The sequence below is a fragment of the Myotis davidii genome, unplaced genomic scaffold, assembly GCF_000327345.1.
Source record: "Myotis davidii unplaced genomic scaffold, ASM32734v1 scaffold1377, whole genome shotgun sequence".
Taxonomy (NCBI): Eukaryota; Metazoa; Chordata; class Mammalia; order Chiroptera; family Vespertilionidae; genus Myotis; species Myotis davidii.
The window spans coordinates 222157-242421 of NW_006288854.1; the positions used below are offsets into that span (position 1 = coordinate 222157).

Genomic DNA, 20265 nt, shown 5'->3' on the forward strand with positions numbered 1-20265 from the left:
CACACAGCTGTGTCTGGACCGGCCTCTCTCCTGGCTGCGACAGCTCCAGGTGCCTGGACTCCCCAGTGGTCTCTGTCCTCAGGGCAGGCTGTCTGTAGATCTCTGTACGTGCTCACGCAGAACCTACCCTGCGGTTATTAATGTCTCCTTCCACCTCCTTCCTTTCCAGATCCCACTGTCTTCAAGGCTCCTTTAGTCTGACAAGTTAGCCAATCTTGTTTGATTTCATCTCCCTTTTCTTTTTTAAATAAAGACTTTTTTAAAAAATATTATTTTATTGACTTCTGAGGAAGGGAGAGGGAGAGAGAGATAGAAACATCAATGATGAGAGAGAATCATTGATTGACTGCCTCCTGCACATCTCCTCCTGGGTATTGAGCCCACAACCCGTGCATGTGTCCTTGATGGGAATAGAATCTGGGACCCTTCAGTCTGCAGGCCGATGCTCTATCCACTGAGCCAAACAGGCCAGGGCTGATTTCATGTCTTTATTTGTTAATTTGCTCATTCCAGGAGCCACACATTCAACATTCATGAAAATTTAGAGAAACACTCACCTCCTTGGGGAATCTGATTTTTGAGGTTCCACAAGTGGTTTTAGGATAAAGCTAACTTGAGGGGCATGAGGCAAGGTGAGTCAGAACCCAGGCTTTAGGGTCAGGCCATGGGATCCAGTAACAGCTCCAGCCCTCTCACAACCTTGGAAATGTCACTAAACCTTGCCGAGCTCTTGTTGGCTAACCAGAAAATGGTTGAGAATATATCTGGAAAAGCCGGACGCGTACGAAGTAGGCTTAAATGCCAACTATCATGTTAATTTGTGAGCCTCGAGGTGGACATAAGTAGAAGGTGGGGTACAGAAGTCAAGGGTCACAGAAAAAATTGTCTCGGATCTGATTAAATATAATATTTCACCATATAACATTACTTTAAAAAGAATTAAGCAATTTTTTAAAAATATGTTTTTATTGAATTTTGAGAGAGGGAGGGAGAGGGAGAGAGAGGGGAAGAGAGAGGGAGAGAGAGAGAGAGAGAGAGAGAAACATCGATGTGAAAGAGAAACATTGATCAGATGCCTCCTGCAGGAGCCCCTGACCTTTTGGGGCATGGGATGATGCTCAACCAACTAAGCCACACTGGCTAGGGCCATAATTAAGCAATTTTTGATAACCTTTAAAAATTGTGGTAAAATACACATTATGTAAAATGTACCATCCTAACTATTTTTAAGTGTACAGTTCAGTATCGTTAAGTACATTCATATTGTTGTGCAACCAATCCTGGGACTTTTTCATCTTGTAACACTAGAGCTCTATTCCCACTAAGCAACTACCCATTGCCTCCTTCCCCCAGTCCTTGGCAACCACCATTTGACTTTCTGTCTCTATGAACTTGACTACTTTAGATACCCTCTATAAGTGACATCATACAGTATTTGTCATTTTGTGAGTGGCTTCTTTGACTTACCATAACATCCTCAAAGTTTATTCATGTGTTAGAATTTCATTCTTTTTAAAAAAATATATATTTCATTGATTTTTTACAGAGAGGAAGGGAGAAGGATAGAGAGTTAGAAACATCGATGAGAGAGAAACATCGATCAGCTGCCTCCTGCGCATCCCCTACTGGGGATGTGCCCGCAACCAAGGTACATGCCCTTGACCAGAATCGAACCTGGGACCCTTGAGTCCGCAGGCTGAAGCTCTATCCACTGACCCAAACCGGTTAGGGCAGAATTTCATTCTTTTTTATAGCTGAATAGTATTTACTTGTATGTATACAATGTATTTTATTTAGCCACTTATTCATAAATGTAGACTTGGGTTGCTCCCACCTCTTTGTATTGTGAAGAACGCTGCTATAGGCATGGTGTACAGATATCTCTACAGGACCCTCTGGGTGCATGTGTAGACGTGCAAGAGCTGGATCATGTGCTAATTCTATTTTTAATATTGAGGAACTCTCAGACTGCTGCAGAATTTTACATTTCCGTCAATAGTGTGAAGAGTTCCAATTTCTTTTCATCTTCACCAACACTTGCTATTTTCTGTTGAACTGGGGGTGAAAAATAGAAGCCATCCTAGTACGTGTGCGGTAAAATCTCATTGTGCTTTTGATTTGCATTTTCCTAATGATTAGTGGCATCCAACAGATTTTCATATGCTTTTTGTTGTTTGTGTATCTTCTTTTAAGCAATGTTGTTTCCTCATTTTAAAGTCGGGTTCTGTGTTTTTTTGTTGTTGAGTCGAAGGATTAGGCTCTTATCAGATAAATGATCTGCAGTATTTTCTCCTGTTCTGTAGCTTGCCTTTTCATTCTAATTGTTCATTGATGCACAGAAATTTTTAATTTCGATGTACTTCAATTTAACTCTTTTGTTGTTGTTGTTGCCTGTGGTTTTGCTCTCATAGCCAAGAAATCAATGCCTAATACCATGCCATAAAACTCTTGCCCTATATTTTCTTAAGGAGTTTTAATGGTTTGGGCTTTTATAATGAGGTTTTTGGTCCATTTTGAGTTAAATTTTGTAAATAGAGTAAAATAAGGGCTGAAAGTAATTTTTTTTTTGCGTGTGAATATCCAGGTGTGTGCGAGCATCATATTTTGAAAATACTATTCTTTGAATTGTCATTTATTCCATTGAATTGTTTTGACACCATTGTCAAAAATCTGGACTCTAAGTTCTATTCCATTGATGTGTATATCTATCCTCATGCTACTACCACACTGTCCTGACTATTGAAGATTTGTAATAAGTTTTGAAATTGGAAAGTGTGCGTCCTCCAATTTGGTGCTTTCTTAAGATTGAGCTATCATGGGTCTCTGGCATGTCCATACAGATTTTAGGCTCATATTGTCTATTTCTCAAAAAAAAAAAGTCAGCTGGAATTTTGGTAAGGATTGATTTGAATCTATAGAATAATTTGAGGAGAATTGCCTTTTAACAAAAGTATCCTCTGATTAATAAACATGGAATGTCATTCTATTTATTAGGTTTTTAACTTCCTTCAACAATGTTATTAGTTTTCAGTGTACAGTCTTTTACTTTGTTAAATGTATTTCGATGTGTTTTGTTCTTTTTTATGCTATTGTAAATGGGTTTCTAAAATTTGCTGTATTTTTCATTGCTAGTATAGAGATATACAATTTATTTTTTATATAGATCTGGTGCCCTATAAACTTGCTAAACTCACCTTTTAGTAATACAATGTTTTGTAGGTTCCTTAGGGTTTTTTATATACAATGTCATTCCATCTGTGAATAGAAATAGTTTTATTTCTGGTTTTCAATCTGGATGACTTTTATTTCTTTTTCTTGACTAATAGCCCTAGCTGGAACCTTCAGTAAAATGTTGAATAAACATGATGAGAGTGGATATATGGGTCTTATTTCTGATCTCAGCGGGAAAGCCTTTTGGTATTAAGTATGATGTTAGTGGTGGCTTTTTGTTTGTTGGTTGGTTGGGTTTTAAAGAGAGAGAGAAGGGAGAGGGAGAAAGAAAGAAACATGGATGTAAGAGTAAAACTTCAATCAGCTGCCTCCTGCATGCCCCCTAATGGGGATTGAACCCACAACCTGGGCATGTGCCCTTGGCCGGAATCAAACCTGGGACCTTTCAGTCCACAGGCCAATGCTCTATCCACTGAGCCAAACTGACTAGGGTCCTCCTCCCCTTTTTTAAAGATAAGTTTGTGAGTTTGTGAATGATTGGTATTATTTTTTAGTTTTATTTTTCAATTATCTTTTCCATTCAATATTATTTTGCATTAGCTTCAGTTTTATAGCATAGTGGTTAGGTGATCACATACTTTACAAAGTGTTCCCCCTCATAGTTCCAGTACCCACCTGGCAGCATACATAGTATAGTATTATTTACCATATTTTCTATGCTGTCTTTTCTATCTGCATGACTATTCTGTGGCTACCAGTTTGTACTTCTGAATCCCTTTACCTTTTTACCCAGACCCCAATCCCACTCCCCTCTGGCAACCATCAGTCTATTTCCTGTGCCCATAAGTCGGTTTCAATTTTGTTTATTCATTTCTTTTGTTCTTTAGAGTCCACATATAAGTGAAATCATATGGCATTTGTCTTTCTCTGACTGGTTTCTTTTACTCCACATGATACTAGGTCCACCATGTCGTTGCAAATGGTAAGATTGCATTCTTTTTTGTGACCAAGTAATATTCCATTTATATATGTACCACAATTTTTTTTTATCAACTCTTTTATTGATGGGCACTTGCATTAGTTCCATATCTTGGCTTTAGAAATAACACTGCAGTTAACATAGCAGAGCATATATTCTTTCAAATTACTGTTTTTGGTTTCTTTGGATATATACCTAGGAGTGGAAATGCTGGGTCAAAGGCAGTTCCATTTTTTATTTTTTATTTTATTTTATTTTTTTAAATATATTTTATTGATTTTTTACAGAGAGGAAGGGAGAGAGATAGAGAGTTAGAAACATCGATGAGAGCGAAACATCGATCAGCTGCCTCCTGCACGCCCCCTACTGGCATCCCCAAACCTGGGCATATGCCCTGACCAGGAATTGAACCCGGATCTCCTGGTTCATATGTTGATGCTCAACCACTGAGCCATGCTGGCCAAGCCTCTGCCCATTTTTAAATTGGATTATTTAGGAGTTTTTTTATGTTAAGTTGCATGAGTTCTTTATACATTTTGGATATTAACCCATTTTTCGATCTATCATTGGTGAATATCTTCTTCCATTCAGTAAGCTGTCTTTTCACTTTGCCACTGATTTCCTTTGCTGTACAAAAACCTTTAGCTTAATGTAGTCCCATTTGTTTATTTTTCTTTTGTTTCCCTTGATATATCAGGGAAAAATATTGCTAAGAGAAATGTCAGAGATTTTATTGCCAATGTTTTATTCTAGGAGTTTTATGGTTTTGAGTCTTACATTTAAGTATTTTTTCCTTTTTATTGATTTATTGGTGTGATACTGGATAACAAAATTATACAGGTTTCAGATGCACAATTCTAAAACACATCATCTGTACACTGGGTTGTGTGTTTACTACCCCATGTCAAGTCTCCTTCCATCACCATTTATCCCCCCTCTACCCTCCTCATCTCCCCCACTCCCCACATTTAAGTCTTTAATCCATTTTGAGTTTATTCTTATATATGGTGTAAGAAAGTGGTCTAGTTTTATTTTTCTGCATGTATCTGTCCAATTTTCCCAGCACCATTTTTGAATAGACTGTCTTTATCCCATTGTATGTTGTTGCCTCCTTTGTCAAATATTAATTGACCATATTGGTGTGAGATTGCTTTTGGGCTCTCTATTCTCTTCTATTTTTTTTTTTAGAACTTTTAAAAAATATTTTTATTGCCCTAGTCCAGTGGTCGACAAACTGCGGCTCGGCAAACCGCGGCTCGCGAGCCACATCTGGCTCTTTGGCCCCTTGAGTGTGGCTCTTCCACAAAGTAGCGGCTCTTCCACAAAATACTGACTTCTGTGCATGGGCCACGAAGTTTCAATCGCACTGTACTTGCGTGCCCGCACGTGGTATTTTGTGGAAGAGCCACACTTAAGGGGCCAAAGAGCCACATGTGGCTCACGAGCCGCAGTTTGCCGACCATGGCCTTAGTCAGTTGGGCTCAGTGGATAGAGTGTAGGCCTGTGGACCAAAGGGTCCTGGGTTCAATTCCGGTCAAGGGCACGTACCTTGGTTGCAGGCTCCTCCCCAGCCCTGGCCCTGGTCAGGGCATGTGCAGGAGGCAACCAATTGATGTGTTTCTCTCATATCAATGTTTCTCTCTTTCTTTTCCTCTCTCTTCCACCCTCTCTAAAAGATTCAACGGAAAAATATCCTCGGGTGGGGATTAACAAAAGAAAATAGAATAAAATAAAAAAAAATATTTTTATTGATTTCAGAGTGGGAGAGAGAAACATCAATGATGAGAGAGAATTATCTGTTGGCTGTCTCCTGCATTCCCCCCACTGGGGATTGAGCCCACAACCTGGACATGTGCCTTGACCGGAATCAAACCATGACCTCCTGGTTCACAGGTAGACACTCAACCACTGAGAAATATCCTCCAGGCACTCCATATAAATTTTAGAATTAGTTTGTGAATATCCACAAAATAATAATGGGATTTTGATTGGGATCACATTGAATCTATAGATCAAGGTGGGAACAATTGATATCATGACAATATTTAATTTTCTTATTCACGAGCTTAAAATATCTCTCCACTTATTTAGTTTTTTGGTAGGGACACTAAATCCTTTATTTACAATGAAATTCAATTAATAATTGCAAATGCTATAATTGATAAAAATCTAAAAGCAAAATATTTCTTTTTAGTCATAAAGTGCTTTAAAGAGCATTGGAGCACTATTAAGAATTACTCTTTTCATGTATTTAGTTTTTCTTGTATTTTATTCATCAGAATTTTGTAGTTTTCCTCATATTGATCTTTATAGGTTTTGTTAGATTTACACTTGAGTGTTTCATTTTTCTGGATGCTAATGTAAATAATATTGTTTTGTTTTTAAACTGAAATTCCACTTGTTTGTTGCTAGCATGTGGAAAGGCAATTGCTTTTTATATTAACCTTCTATTTTACAACCTGATATAATCACTTATTAGTACTAAAATTTTTTTCCTTGTTTTTTTGGATAAAAAAGAAATACATATTACCTATAAACAAAGATGCATGTATTTCTTCTTCCTGATCTGTTTGTAGAATTTTTCCTTTCATTGTCTTACTGCATTAGCTGGACCTTCCAGTACAAAGTTAAAGGGGAGTAGTGAGAGGAGACATTCTCGCCTTGTATATAATCTTTTTCTCCCCAATATGTTTTTATTGATTTCAGAGAAGAAGGGAGAAGGAGAAAGATAGAAACATCATGATGAGCCCTAGCTAGTTTGGCTCAGTGGATAGAACTTAGGCTTACAGACCGAAGGGTCCCAGGTTCATTCCGGTCAAGGACAGGCTCCTCCCCAGACAGGGCCCTGGTCATGGCTGGTGCAGGAGGCAACAATCAATGTGTTTTTCTCACATTGATGTTTCTCTCTGTCTTTCCTCTCTCTTCTACTCTCTCTAAAAGATCAACGGAAAAATATCCTTGGGTGAGGATTAACAACAACAAAAAAAGAAACATCAATGATGAGAGAGAATCATTGATCGGCTACTTCCTGCATGCCGCCCACCAGGGATGGACCCCAAAACCCATGCATGTGCCCTGACCAGGAATTGAACTGTGATCTCATTCATAGGTCATTGCTCAACCACTGAGTCTCACTGGCTGGGTGCTTTTTATCTAATCTTAATGGGAAAGCTTAGAGATTTTCTTACCATTAAGTATGGTCTTAGCTCTGGGATGTTTTATAGATCAACTTCAGGAAGTTTTAGTAAAATTTGAATTTCTGTTCAACTCGAAAATTTCCAGTTAACTTTTTAAACTAATTTCTATTTCCTTATTGATATTCTCTATTTGGTCAGACATCATTTTTCTATTTTCCTTGAACCCTTTAGACATAGTTTCATTTCCTTCTTTTTTATAATAGCTGATTTTACCCACTGGGGAAGTGCCCGCAACCCAGGTACATGCCCTTGACCGGAATCAAACCCGGGACCTTTTAGTCCGCAGGCCGACGCTCTATCCACCGAGCCAAACCGGTTTCGGCATAATAGCTGATTTTAAAACTTTATCTAATAAGTTCAACATCCATGTTTTCTCAGGGACAGTTTCTATTGACTACTTTACTTTCTTCTGCATATGGTGATACTCTCCTGTTTCTTTGTATGTCTCATTTTATTGGAGGGAAGTGAAAAATGGCATTTTTTTAAAGGTGACAGCTCAGGTTTTAAATATATTTTTGGTGCCTTAGCCAGTTTGGCTTAGTGGATAGAGTGTCAGCCTGCAGACTGAAGGGTCCTCCCGGGTTTGATTCTAGTCATGGGCACATGCCTGGGTTTCAGGCTCAATCCCCAGTGGGGGGCGTGCAGGAGGCAGCCAATCAATGATTCTCTCTCATCATTGATGTTTCTATCTCTCCCTCTCCCTTCCTCTCTGAAATCAATAAAAAGAGTTTTTTTAAAAAATATATATTTGGTGGTTTGCTGAAGTGTTTTCTTCTTGGTTTTTTTGTTTTGTTTTGTTTTGTTTTTATTGTTGACACTATTACAGATGTTCCCGACCTCCTTTTTAAAAAACAAAAATAACATAATATGGCATCTCTGGAAATTAGACTCTCCCAGGGCTCATTTTTGATGCTTTTTATTAGTTTATTAACGACTTTCAAGATCTAATTCTGTAGCTCCTATTTTCATAAATGTTTGCCCATTTAGCTTAGCAGTCACCTAGTGACTAAACTTATTGCCTTGGAGCCATAAGTCTCCTATTCTTTGCCAAGGGACTCTGTGTGCTGGTTCAGGCATGATGTCAGTGCTCTGGCAGTTTACTCTGCCCCATCCCTCACTTCCTGCTTGAGCAGGGCCTCAAAGTTAAGAGAATTGAAAGACTGGGGCCTTCTCAGGTATTTCCTGGATTCACATACAGTTCTGAGGAAGCATGTGGATTTCTAGACCCCGGGGTATGTGTAAGAGCCCTCTAGTTTGTCTCAATTGGTTTTCCAGCCTCAGGGAGTTGGGATGTCAAACAACTTCTGATTACAGGGGTGGGGAACCTTTTTTCTGCCAAGGGCCATTTGGATATTTATAACATCACTTGCGGGCCATATAAACCTATCAACTTAAAAATTAGCCTGCTGTATTTGGTCAAACATTTAATTAACTCCCTAATGCCTTGGCAGGGTGAGACCAAATGATATCTCAGGCCTTATATGGCCCACTGGCCAGAAGTTCCCCACCCCTGGTTAAGATAAACACCTAGGGATGGGCCTTCTCACTGTGTGAGCTCTGAGTGAGGTCAGATAAGACTAACCTTGTGAATGGGGTTCTTACCAGCGGCTGCCAGACAAATCGGTGACATTCCTTGAGGGGTAGGGCATTTGAGGGAATTCCACACCCACTCTGCCCCCTCTAGTGGCCACTAAGCTGCTATTTTTCACAGCTACTGCTGTTGTGAGATAGCTGGTTTTAAAGGCTACCATCGCATTTGGGAGAGGAGGATGGGAAAAAATCAGGCCCAAGCTGTTTTAGCTCAGTGGATAGAGCGTTGGCCTGCTGACTGAAGGGTCCAGGTTCAATTCTGGCCAAGGGCACATGCCAGGGCTTTGGGCTGGATCCCCAGTAGGGGCTGTGCAGGAGGCAGCCAATCAATAATTCTCTCTCATCATCGATGTTTCTCTCTCTCTCCCTCTCCCTTCCTCTCTGAAATCACAGTTTCATCTTTGCTTCCTCACAAGCTTCCCGGTAATTGCATAGTTGTTTGCTGCATTGAATTTCTTTTAGCGAAAATGAAAAACACTTTTTTTTTTTTTGAAAAACACATTTTAATGTAGTCTTTAAGTTTCAGGCTATACATTAAAACATGGAGTCCCGGTAATTGCATAGTTGTTTGCTGCATTGAATTTCTTTTAGCGACAATGAAAAACACTTTTTTTTTTTTTTGGAAAAACACATTTTAATGTAGTCTTTAAGTTTCAGGCTATACATTAAAACATGGAGGGAAAGATCTCCTTCTGAGGAACACTTTTTAAAAACCATTACAGTATAATGGGAATATTCATTCCTACACATCATATATTTCCCCCCTAAATGTTGTATAAAGAAGTGACAGTTGAGTTGAGCATATGTTAATAAAAGCATATGCCTGCATTAAAAAAAAGAAAAGAAATCAATTTAAAAAATATATATTTTATTGATTTTTTACAGAGAAGAAGGGAGAGGGATAGAGAGTTAGAAACATCGATGAGAGAGATCAATCAGCTGCCTCCTGCACGCCCCCCCAGTAGGGATTTGCCCACAACCAAGGTACATGCCCTTGACCGGAATCGAACCTGGGACCCTTCAGTCCGCAGGCCGACACTCTATCCACTGAGCCAAACCGGTTCGGCAAGAAATCAGTTTTTTTAAAAAGTGCAAGTCAAAATGCCAAGAGTTTGCTGTTTCCTACTGAGATTCAACCATTTTTCTTAAATAAATGCTCCTTCGATTTTTGAAAGTTTGGGTTAATTTTCAGACTTCTGGGAAAGTTGAGTTTGACATCTTGCCAGTGTTCTTGCTTTCATGGAGGAGTGGATTTTCAGATGCCATCCTCTGCCATTCCAGGAGTGCCTCTTCAGGTTACTTTTACTTTAAGAGGCATAAAGCTTTTAGAAATGTTGGCCACTCTTATGAAGAAGTGGTCTTTGAGTATACATTCTGCAGTTAACATGAAGAAATAAGTTATTTTTTGTTTCCTGTGTTTTCCCTTACAGCAGTGTTAAGGTCCTTACCCAACCGGACTGTGAACGTTTACTTTGCAGGAAACACATTAATTTTTATTTTATTTTTTGCTGGCTCACTCATGTCGTGCTCTTAGGTCATGATACAAGACAGTGTGTTTCCTCACTTCTAGAGAAGTTAAAATTCTTAATGACAATGTTATAAGATAGAGTTGTCTTATTAATGAGACAGCCAAGACTCAGGCTTTTTCCTGCCAACACTTCCTTCAGTTGTCTTCTCTAAATCAGGCCCTACATTCAGGACAATAAAACTATCAAGGTGTATTTTACACTGAAATCACCCTGGTATTTTCCAGACAGCTGATAGAATACACCAAAAATTTGCTCTCTAATAAAGAAGTATTCAAGGAGGAATGCTAAAAATAATCAAATATAATTGGTATGCTCCACGTTTTTAAAATTAGCTTCTCAGTATTATAAGAGCTGCCCTGTTCATAGTGTCCACAATGTGGTGGCAGATGACAGCAAAGGGAGGAGCTCATTTCTTTGAGATGAGTTTTATACAAGGCAAAGGGTTCTGACCGAATGGTCAGTTGTTGTGGACCTATTATTTTATTTTAAAAATCCTCACCCGAGGATATTTTTCCATTGATTTTTAGAAAGAAAGGAAGAGAAAGGGAAAGACAGCAAAATATTTATTGGTTGCCCCCTGCACCAGAGTGAGGGGGTGGGGGTGTTTGGACGGGGGAGGAGAGTACATGCTCTTAACCAGAATTGGATCTGGGATCCTTCAGTCTGCAGGCTGACATCCTATCCACTGATCCAAACCAGCTAGGGCTTGCTTTTTTTTCTTTTTTCTTTTTTTAACATATTTTTATTGATTTAAGAGAGGAAGGGGGGAGAGAGAGAGAGAGAAACATTAATGATGAGAGAGAATCATTAATCAGCTGCCTCTTGCACACCCCACACTGGGGATCAAGCCAGCAAACCGGGTATGTGTCCTCACCGGAATTAAACCTTGACCACCTGGTTCATAGGTCCAGAGCTGGGAACTGACCAAGTCTCAGTCAATGGAAACAGGGAAGCAGAAGTCACATTCCCATTCACACCCAAATAATTTGCAAGAGACCTGCGGGGTAACTAGTTTATTCAAACTGTCGGACAGAGCTCCAGCCATGGGAGCTGAGCCGTGGGGCTGAACTGGGTGGGGGTGACCAGATATCAGAAGGTAAAAGGAGCTCAGCTGAGCAGCAGGAGCAGTGTTAGGGCCAGGCCAAGCAGGAGAGGTTAGGACTCATGGAGCCCCGCTCCGTTCATGGTCTCAGCATAGAACCTGGCCACCTCCTCGTTGGGGTTGCCCTGTGCCGGGTCAAACCACATCTGGATGCAGCGGCCACTGCCTCGGCTGTAGTTGCTGACTTTGTAGGAGTGACTCCAGATTTCATTGCACAGAGCAGCAGGCGTGGGGAAGTAGAAATCAAAGCGGTGGCAGGCAGCCTTCACCGGGCACTCATTAGACCCTGTGGGAGGATGGCAGGCCTTTAGCCATTGGGCCCAGAACTCTCTCTGGTTCTGCCAACTTCACAACTCTATCCCTTCATATACCCATCTCACACCCCCACTCTCCCCCCTCTCACCCCACCCACCAGGCTCTCACCTGAGGTCCAGTTCCAGCCCTTGTGCCAGTTATTCTTGCAGGTGTAGGAGGTGCGGCAGTCTTCCCACCAGCTCTCACAGTCCTCTTTGCACAGGGGCACGTCCAGGATCCGCTCTCTGCGCCAGCTCTGGTTCACCTGAGAGATGTCAGTAAGGGAAAAGGATCAGGCTCAGGATTCTCAGTAGCCCAGCCCTAAAGAGCCCCTGAGCTGCAGAGGCAGGACGAGGAGATGTCTGGGAAGCAGGCATGGGGAGGAACTCATACCTCCTGGATCCAGGGCCCCAGGTTGGGGGAGCACTCATACAGGCAGGTGTCCTGGATGAAGTGGCGCTTGCAGGCGGGTTTCATCGGGCCGCAGTGGTCCCAGTTGAATCTGTACAGGTAGGAGACATCCTTATGGGCTTCCTGGCTGGTGTTGACAGAGCAGCAGGCGTTCTTCTTCCAGGGACTGCACTGGGTGGGGAAGACACAGGACTAAGTTTTTCCCCCAGAACAGCCATCTTCTCCATTTTCTGGCCCCAGTAGATCATCCAGAGGAAGAAGTGGGGAGGGTGCCTTTATGCCTGGCACTTGAGGAGCCCCTATTTGGGGTAAAGGCAATTATGATATTGGACAGAGTAACAGGGGATGTGGGCAATCTGGAAAACCTCTGTCTGGAGAAGCAACTATTATTTGTATAGCTCTAAACAGTTTATAAACGTATTTCACATTATTTAAGTTATTTATATTACTCATTTTGCATCCAACCAATATTAATTGAGTGCTTATTATATATCAGGCACTGGGCTAGATACTAAGAATACCACAGTGAACAAAACAGATCAAACCTCTTCTCTCATGTTGCGTATGATTTTCCTTCGGAGTTGGGGAAAGCCAAAGAACAATATAGGCCTAGAAAATAGCAGGTGCAGAGTCCCTGAGGCTTTTGTGCTTTATCCTCTCAACAATCCAGTAAAAACATCATTACTCCAAATTTTATGGAGTGTAAGTAAGCTGAACCCCTGGTAAATGGTGGGGTTAAGATTCAGGACAGGAGCCTGGTCCAGGTTGTGGTGGGGGGTGGATGTGAAGGGGGCTGGTTTGGCTGTCCTGGGGTCTGGAACCTCAGGCTCGGGGCTTCCAGGTAGGCTTGGAAAGCAGTGGGGAACAGAGGGAATATGATCAGCACATGGGCCTGAATATTGGCCTAACTAAATGTGGGAGGCTATCCTAAAGAGGGAATTCAAGGCACGTAAAATGGTAGAAGTGGTGGAGGTGTCTCTTTAGAAATCACTCTAGCCCGGCCAGTGCGGTTCAGTGGTTGAATGTTGACCCATGAACCAAGAGGTCACCAGTTTGATTCCCAGTCAGGGCACATACCCGGGTTGTGGGCTCGATCCCCATTGGGGGCCATGAGGAGGCAGCCAATCAGTGATGTTTCTCTCTCATTGATGTTTCTACCTCTCTATCCCTCTCCCTTCCTCTCTGTCTAAAAGTCAATACATATATGTTTTTATTTTTATTTATTTTTTAAAAAATATATATTCGGCTATATATATGTTTTTAAATCACTCTAGATTGGGATTCAAGAGCTGTATGATCATGGACCAATTGCTTCAACTCTCTGAGAAGGACTCTAGTACCCACAGTCAAGCAAGAGGGGAGATTTGGTTTTTTAATTGATTTCAGAGAAGAAGGGAGAGGGAGAGAGAAATTGAAACATCAATGATGAGAGAGAATCATTGATCGGTTGCCTCTTGCATGTCCCCTACTGGGGATCGAGTCTACAACCCGGGCATGTGCCCCTGACTGGAATCGAACCTGAGACCCTTCAGTCCGCAGGCCGACCTTCTATCCAATGAGCCAAACTGGCTTGGGCTTCAGAGAATTCTTAAAAAGAACTTAAAAAGTTCTAAAAATGACAAGGTAGGTACCGACTTCGGGTGGGGAAAATGAAGTCGTTCTGGAGATGGGTGGTGGCGATGGTTGCACAACAATGTGAATGCTCTTAATGCCACTGAACCGTACACTTTGAAATGCTTAAATGGCAAATTTTATGTTATGCATATAGAGTGTCCCCCCAAAAATGTATATACACACTTTGAATAGTTATAAAGGCCGTGTTTGTTAAAATACATTTCATTTTCAAAATTGAGCTGTCAGCTGTAAAGTGTGTATACATTTTTTGAGGGCACCCTGTATTTCACCACGTACGCACACAAAGCAATGAAATGTTGGAAACGACTCAGGAGTCATGGGGCTGCTGGGCTTCCTCCTCTTCACCTCAAGTTCCTGGAGTGAGTCCATGCCACAGTCTTTCCCGGAGCACATCCCCAGCCCTCTAGCAACGTGAAACCTTGTGGGGAGCAGAGTTGGAGACCAGAAGGAACGAAATGCTGGCCTCTCTCATGAGCCTGGAGTTCAACTTCAAGCTCACATTCCCTGAACTGCTTCCAGGGGCCTTATCTATGAAAAGGGGGCCCTGGTCTCACCTCTCCTTTTCTGTGGTCTCTGGCCCACAAGACTTGGCCACTGTTTGTGCTGTCACCCTGCGACCCGTGTACATGCTGTCCTCTTCTAGGTGGCCCCTTCCTGCTTTGTCTTCCTGGAAAACGCTTACTCCTCCTTCAAGGCCAAGTACATCTGATTTGTCACTGTCTCTTCAGAACCTCATGGGGGTGGGGGACCTGGCCTGTTTGTATATGTGAGCTTCCTGGTGACTGCGAGAGACCGGTCTCCCCTTCTACCTTACCGCTGAGCTCTGTGCACTGGCCCAGAATGAAGGCTGGGAAACTTCTTGCCTGTCTCTCTCCTAGCCCCTGCTAATGATTAGCCTCTCAATCTCCACGGGTATCTGTGCTCTCTCTGGGCCTATTTCTTCACTTGTTTAAGTAAAGACCACCACCCACCAACCAAGTAGGACATTTGGGTTTATTCACTGATAAGATGTGAGGAAAGCACTCAGCCCATAGTAGGTTCCCCCCACCCCTGTTGTAGATTTGGTGGCCCCTGGAGAGACCCTCAGTATCACCTTAGTCACACTCCTGCCTCTATCACCCCCCTTAAAGTTGATCTTCCTATCACCCTACTTCTTCCCTTTCCGGGGTCAGTCCTTTCCCCACCCCACCCTCACCTGGCCATGAAGCTTGTCCTCGGGGCTTGGCTTTGTCTTGTGGTACTTGGCGTCCATGCAGATATTGAGCAGATCCGTCCTGCCCTGTCGAGTCCTGGGCGGAGCACCCCACACAGCAGTCACCGAAGCCAGAAGCAGCAGCTGTGTGATCTTCCAGGCCATGTCCATCTGTTCCTGCCAGAAAGCCACAGTCAGAGAGTCACAAGGCCTGGGAGGCAGCGACCATAAGACTCTTGGTCATATTTCTTGTCCCCCTCCCAAGCCCAGATCTTCTCCCCACCCAGTTTACCCCACAGAGCAGCTGAGCCAAGCAGTGAGGGGCATGTAGAGGCCTGGGCCAGAGGCAGGAATTCCTCTCCCCTCCCCCAACCCTCAATTGAGGACACTTCAACACTAGCTTGCTCTGTGATCTCTTCTGGATTTCACCAGCCAGTATTCCATTCACAATGGGAAATCTCTGCCAGCTTGGCAAGTCCTCTCAGATCTGCTCAAGAGAAACCACAGAGCATGGCCTGCCGATGGGGTGGGCGAGTGAGAGGAAGGGGCACCTGCCAGCCTTGGCAGCCTAGAGGCTTTTAGGTGCCCAGAGACTGCCAGTGGGGCAGACAGGGAAACTGTCCTGGGCCAGATGAAGGCCACTGAGTTGTTCAGTTATGGCTCATGGTCCTGGATCAGGTGACATGGGAGTTGGAAGTAGGGTTGGGGGGCAATATAGCAAGCCAGTGAGAGTGCAGTCCCAGTCAGCCAGACCCCAGATCCTCAAGTATCAACAACCCCTCCTGCCACACAGAGGGGTCTTGGGAAGTTCCCCCAGCAGAGTCAGGCCTAGAGCTAGAAGGCCAACAGATAAGGGGCCTGTTGGGGAGAGGGCTGAGCCAGAGCAGTGGGCCATGGGGACACCAGAGGAAAGTCAGCAGAGAAACCAGCCTCCTGGGAGTCCTGTGGGAAACCCATCCTTGACTCCTACCTCCCATTCCCACTTACCCCCTCTCATCTGCCCTTACCTCTGCCCTCGGTCACCTGGGAACATAGAGTGGCTCCTCACCTCCCGTCTCCTTTTATAAGCCCTTTCTGACTGCTTGGTCAGCCTCTCAGTCAGGGAAGACCGGCAGGCTTTGTCTAGGAAATAGCTCAACTGTCGCCCTAAGGGAGGGGCCAGTTAAATAAATTATGGTACATCCACCCAATGAGATTTAACTTGGTAAAAATGAATGAGAAAGCTCTTGCTGTATGATATGGGAAAAATCACCCAGTGTATTGTTAAGTGAAAGAAGAAATGTGCAGAAGGGTGTCTATAGGATGCAATTTTTGTTTGTAATAAAGGAGGAGGGAGTCATAGGATTCTGTACAATGTAAGTCCAGAATATTACTCTTTTTGTGATATTCCTGGTTCCATATGTAACTATTGATAGTTACTGATGGTATTCTAAAATTAAACTTTTTATATATTGGGGAAAAAAATAAGAGGAAGAACATATGTTTCCTTAAGAAAATTCTGGAATGGTACAACAAATTTTTTTAAGTGGTTGCTTTGGGGGAAGGCACAGGTTTGGGATGAAACTTTCCGCTGTGAATCATTCTATGCTGTGTGTTTGTTTGTTTTCAATTACAGTTGACATTCAATATTATTTTATATTAGTTTCAGGTGTACAGTATAGTGGTTAGACATTTATATAATTAATGAAGTGATCCCTCTGATAAGTCCAGTACCCACCTGGCCCCATACATAGTTATTATAATATTATTGAATATATTCCTTATACTTTACATCTCCATGACTATTTTGTAACTACCAATTTGTATATCTTAATCCTTTACCTTTATCACCCAGTCCCCAAACCCAACTCCCCCCTGGCAACCATCCACTTGTCTGTATCTATGAGTCTGTTTCTGTTTTTTGTTTGTTTTTTATTTTGTTCTTTAGATTCCACATATAAGTGAAATCACATGGTATTTGTCTTTCGGTGTCTGACTTACTTTACTTAGCATAAGACCCTCCCGGTCAGCCGTGGGCAAACTACTGCCCGCGGGCCGGATCCAGCCCGTTTGAAATGAATAAAGCTATTGAAAAAAAGACCGTACCCTTTTATGTAATGATGTTTACTTTGAATTTATATTAGTTCACACAAACACTCCATCCATGCTTTTGTTCCGGCCCTCCGGTCCAGTTTAAAAACCCATTGTGGCCCTCGAGTCAAAAAGTTTGCCCACCCCTGCTCTAGGTCCATCCATGTTGTCACAAATGGTAAGATTTTATTCTTTTTATGGCTGAGTAAAATTCCCTAGTATATAAGTACCACCACATTTTTCTCCACTTGTGTATTGATGGGCACTTGGGTTGCACCCATATCTTGGCTATTGTAAATAACGCTGCAATGAACATAGGGGTACATATATTCTTTCAGTTTTGTGTCTTGGTTTTGTTCAGATTCCAGTAGTGGAATAGCTTGGTTATAAGGCAGTTCCATTTTGTAGGGAAGCAAGTCTATGCCCGTGCGAACACCCAGGTGTTTGTTGGAATCTTTATGCTTAAAGGACTCTGCAGACGCCTGTGTCTTCTCAAGGATGCTTACCCTGCTGATAGTCTCTAATAGTTAACCAGTTAACTGTCATGCGTCCAGAACAGAAACCATCCCCACATGCCATGATATTTTGAATTTAATTTAAAAGATCAATTTGCAATGAATATTATAAAAATAAATATGTTACTCACAATTTGGGTGTTCTTGAATATTTTCAGTTGAAAATTCTCACGAAAAATGATTTAAAAGTTAGTCAGGGCTGCCACTTAGGGAAAACATTTTATTTTTTAATTCTTCCAAAGAACATTTTTTATTATTTTTATGAAGCATATACACAGAAGAAAAAAAGTATTAATTGCAGTTATTATTTATGTTTACAAAAGTGTTTGGTTTCTTTTTGCTGTTTTGTACCAATACTGGTAGAAGAGCATACCAAACACATTTTCCTTAGATATTTTTTTTCCAATAGGCAGATATTTCCCCCAAAAAATGTCATTCATATAATCTGGATGGCAAGCTGGTGGAATAACATTTTCTTTCTTTTTTTTTTTTTCCCGGCTGGGTACGTGAACTGTATTGATGATGCACGACAAAGCAGGGTTCCCTAGGCCCCTCCCCTTCTCCAGGGGGTCTGGGATGGAAATGGTGGTCAGGAGATTCTCAGTGTGTCAGGGGTTCGATCTGGGACAGGGACTCCCCAGCAGCAGAGGGCCTCTCTTCCTCTCGCTGGGGCTGGTGGTCCAGGGGACTCTTACTCCTTGGAGGCCATGTGGACCATAAGGTCCACCACCCTGTTGCTGTAGCCAATTTCTTTGTCATACCAGGAAACAAGCTTGACAAAGTGGTCATTGAGGGCAATGCCAGCCCCAGCATCAAAGGTGGAGGAGTGGGTGTCACTGTTAAAGTCTCAGGAGACCACCTGGTCTTCAGTATAGCCCAGGGTGCCCTTAAGGTGGCCCTCTGATGCCTGCTTCACTACCTTCTTGATATCATCATATTTGGCAGCTTTCTCCAGGCGGCAGATCAGATCCACAACCGACACATTGGGGGTGGGGACATGGAAGGCCATGCCAGTGAGCTTCCCATTCAGCTCAGGGATGACCTTGCCCACAACCTTGGCAGTGCCAGTAGAAGCAGGGATGATGTTCTGGGCAGCCCCTCGGCCATCACGCCACAGCTTCCCAGAGGGGCCATCCACGGTCTTCTGGGTGGCAGTGATGGCGTGGACTGTGGTCATGAGTCCCTCCACGATGCCAAAGTTGTCATGGATGACCTTGGCCAGGGGCGCCAAGCAGTTGATGGTGCAGCAGGCATTGATGACAATCTTGAGGGAGTTGTCATACTTGTCATGGTTCACACCCGTCACAAACATGGGGGCATCCACAGAAGGGACAGAGATGATGACCCTCTTGGCTCCGCCCTTCAAGTGAGCCCCAGCCTTCTCCATGGTAGTGAAGACACCGGTGGACTCCACAACATACTCGGCACTAGCATCACCCCATTTGATGTTGGCGGGATCTCGCTCCTGGAAGATGGAGATGGACTTCCCGTTGATGACAAGCTTCCCGTTCTCAGCCTTGACTGTGCCTTTGAACTTGCGGTGAGTAGAGTCATACTGGGACATATAGACCATGTAGTTGAGGTCAGTGAATGGGTCATTGATGGCGACAATATCCACTTTGCCAGAGTTAAAAGCAGCCCTGGTGACCAGGCGCCCAATACGGCCAAATCCGTTCACTCTGACCTTCACCATCGTGTCTCAGGGTTGTGGCTGCTGGTGTGGGAGGAGAGGCTGTCTGATGCACAGGAGTAGCAGAGAGCCCATAACATTTTCTTTACTCAGGTCACACTAATTTATGTTTTTAAATTAATTGCCTGGTTACCTGTAACTGGAAATCACCAAGTGTAATGCTATTTTTTGCAGCTATAGATGTGTGTGATAGACGTGCAGCTATAGATGAGCATGTGGGGAAGGTCTGCCACTTGCATCTATAGACACTTATGGTGAACAAAGAGTTAATTTTAGTTCAAGCTGTTGTTACAATAAAAGCCTAAGGAGACAGGTAAATGGGGCTATTAGGTTTCTCCAGCCAGGCAGTCCCTTAGCCCTCTCTTTCACAGAAACGTGTGTCAGAGTAATCATTCATCCATCGCTCAGGGTCTGCTGGTCAACCCCGACACCATTTTTTAATTTTTTGAGGACCCTCCATACCATTTTTTCTTTTTTAAAAAAAATATATTTCTTTATTGATTTCAGAGAGGAAGAGAGGAGAGAGAGATAGAAACATCAAGTATGAGAGAGAATCATCGATTGGCTGCCTCCTGCACGCCCTCCGCTGGGGATCAAGCCTGCAACCCAGGCATGTGCCCTTGGCCGGAATTGAACCGGGGACCCTTCAATCCACAGGCTGACGCTCTATCCACTGAGACAAACCGGGCAGGGCCATACCATTTTTTTGCTAGACCAATCTGCATTCCCACCAACAGTGCATAAGGGTTCGCTTTTCTCCACATCCTTGCTATCACTTGTTGTTTGTGGATTTATTGATGATAGCCATTCTGACAGGTATGAGGTGGTATTTCATTGTGGTTTTAATTTGCACTGTTCTGATGATTAGTGACGTTGAGCATCTTTTTGTA

At 42.9% G+C, this 20265-nt stretch overlaps 2 protein-coding genes across 2 annotated transcripts; both read right to left on the minus strand.

Moving 5' to 3' along the window:
• Positions 1–11444: 11444 nt before the first annotated feature.
• Positions 11445–15286, minus strand: LOC102756195 (folate receptor alpha). Its single transcript, XM_015562177.1, has 4 exons — positions 15104–15286; positions 12256–12444; positions 11992–12127; positions 11445–11854 (listed from the first exon to the last, which is right to left on the minus strand). Exons 1-4 carry the CDS (start codon positions 15269–15271, stop codon positions 11622–11624), a joined length of 726 nt encoding a protein of 241 aa, XP_015417663.1. The 5' UTR covers positions 15272–15286; the 3' UTR covers positions 11445–11621.
• Positions 15287–18364: 3078 nt separating this feature from the next.
• On the minus strand, positions 18365–19417 carry LOC102774952 (glyceraldehyde-3-phosphate dehydrogenase-like). Its single transcript, XM_015562179.1, is given in 1 exon segment — positions 18365–19417. A coding segment is annotated over 1 exon segment (1002 nt). The 5' UTR covers positions 19379–19417; the 3' UTR covers positions 18365–18376.
• Between the last annotated feature and the right edge of the window lie 848 nt (positions 19418–20265).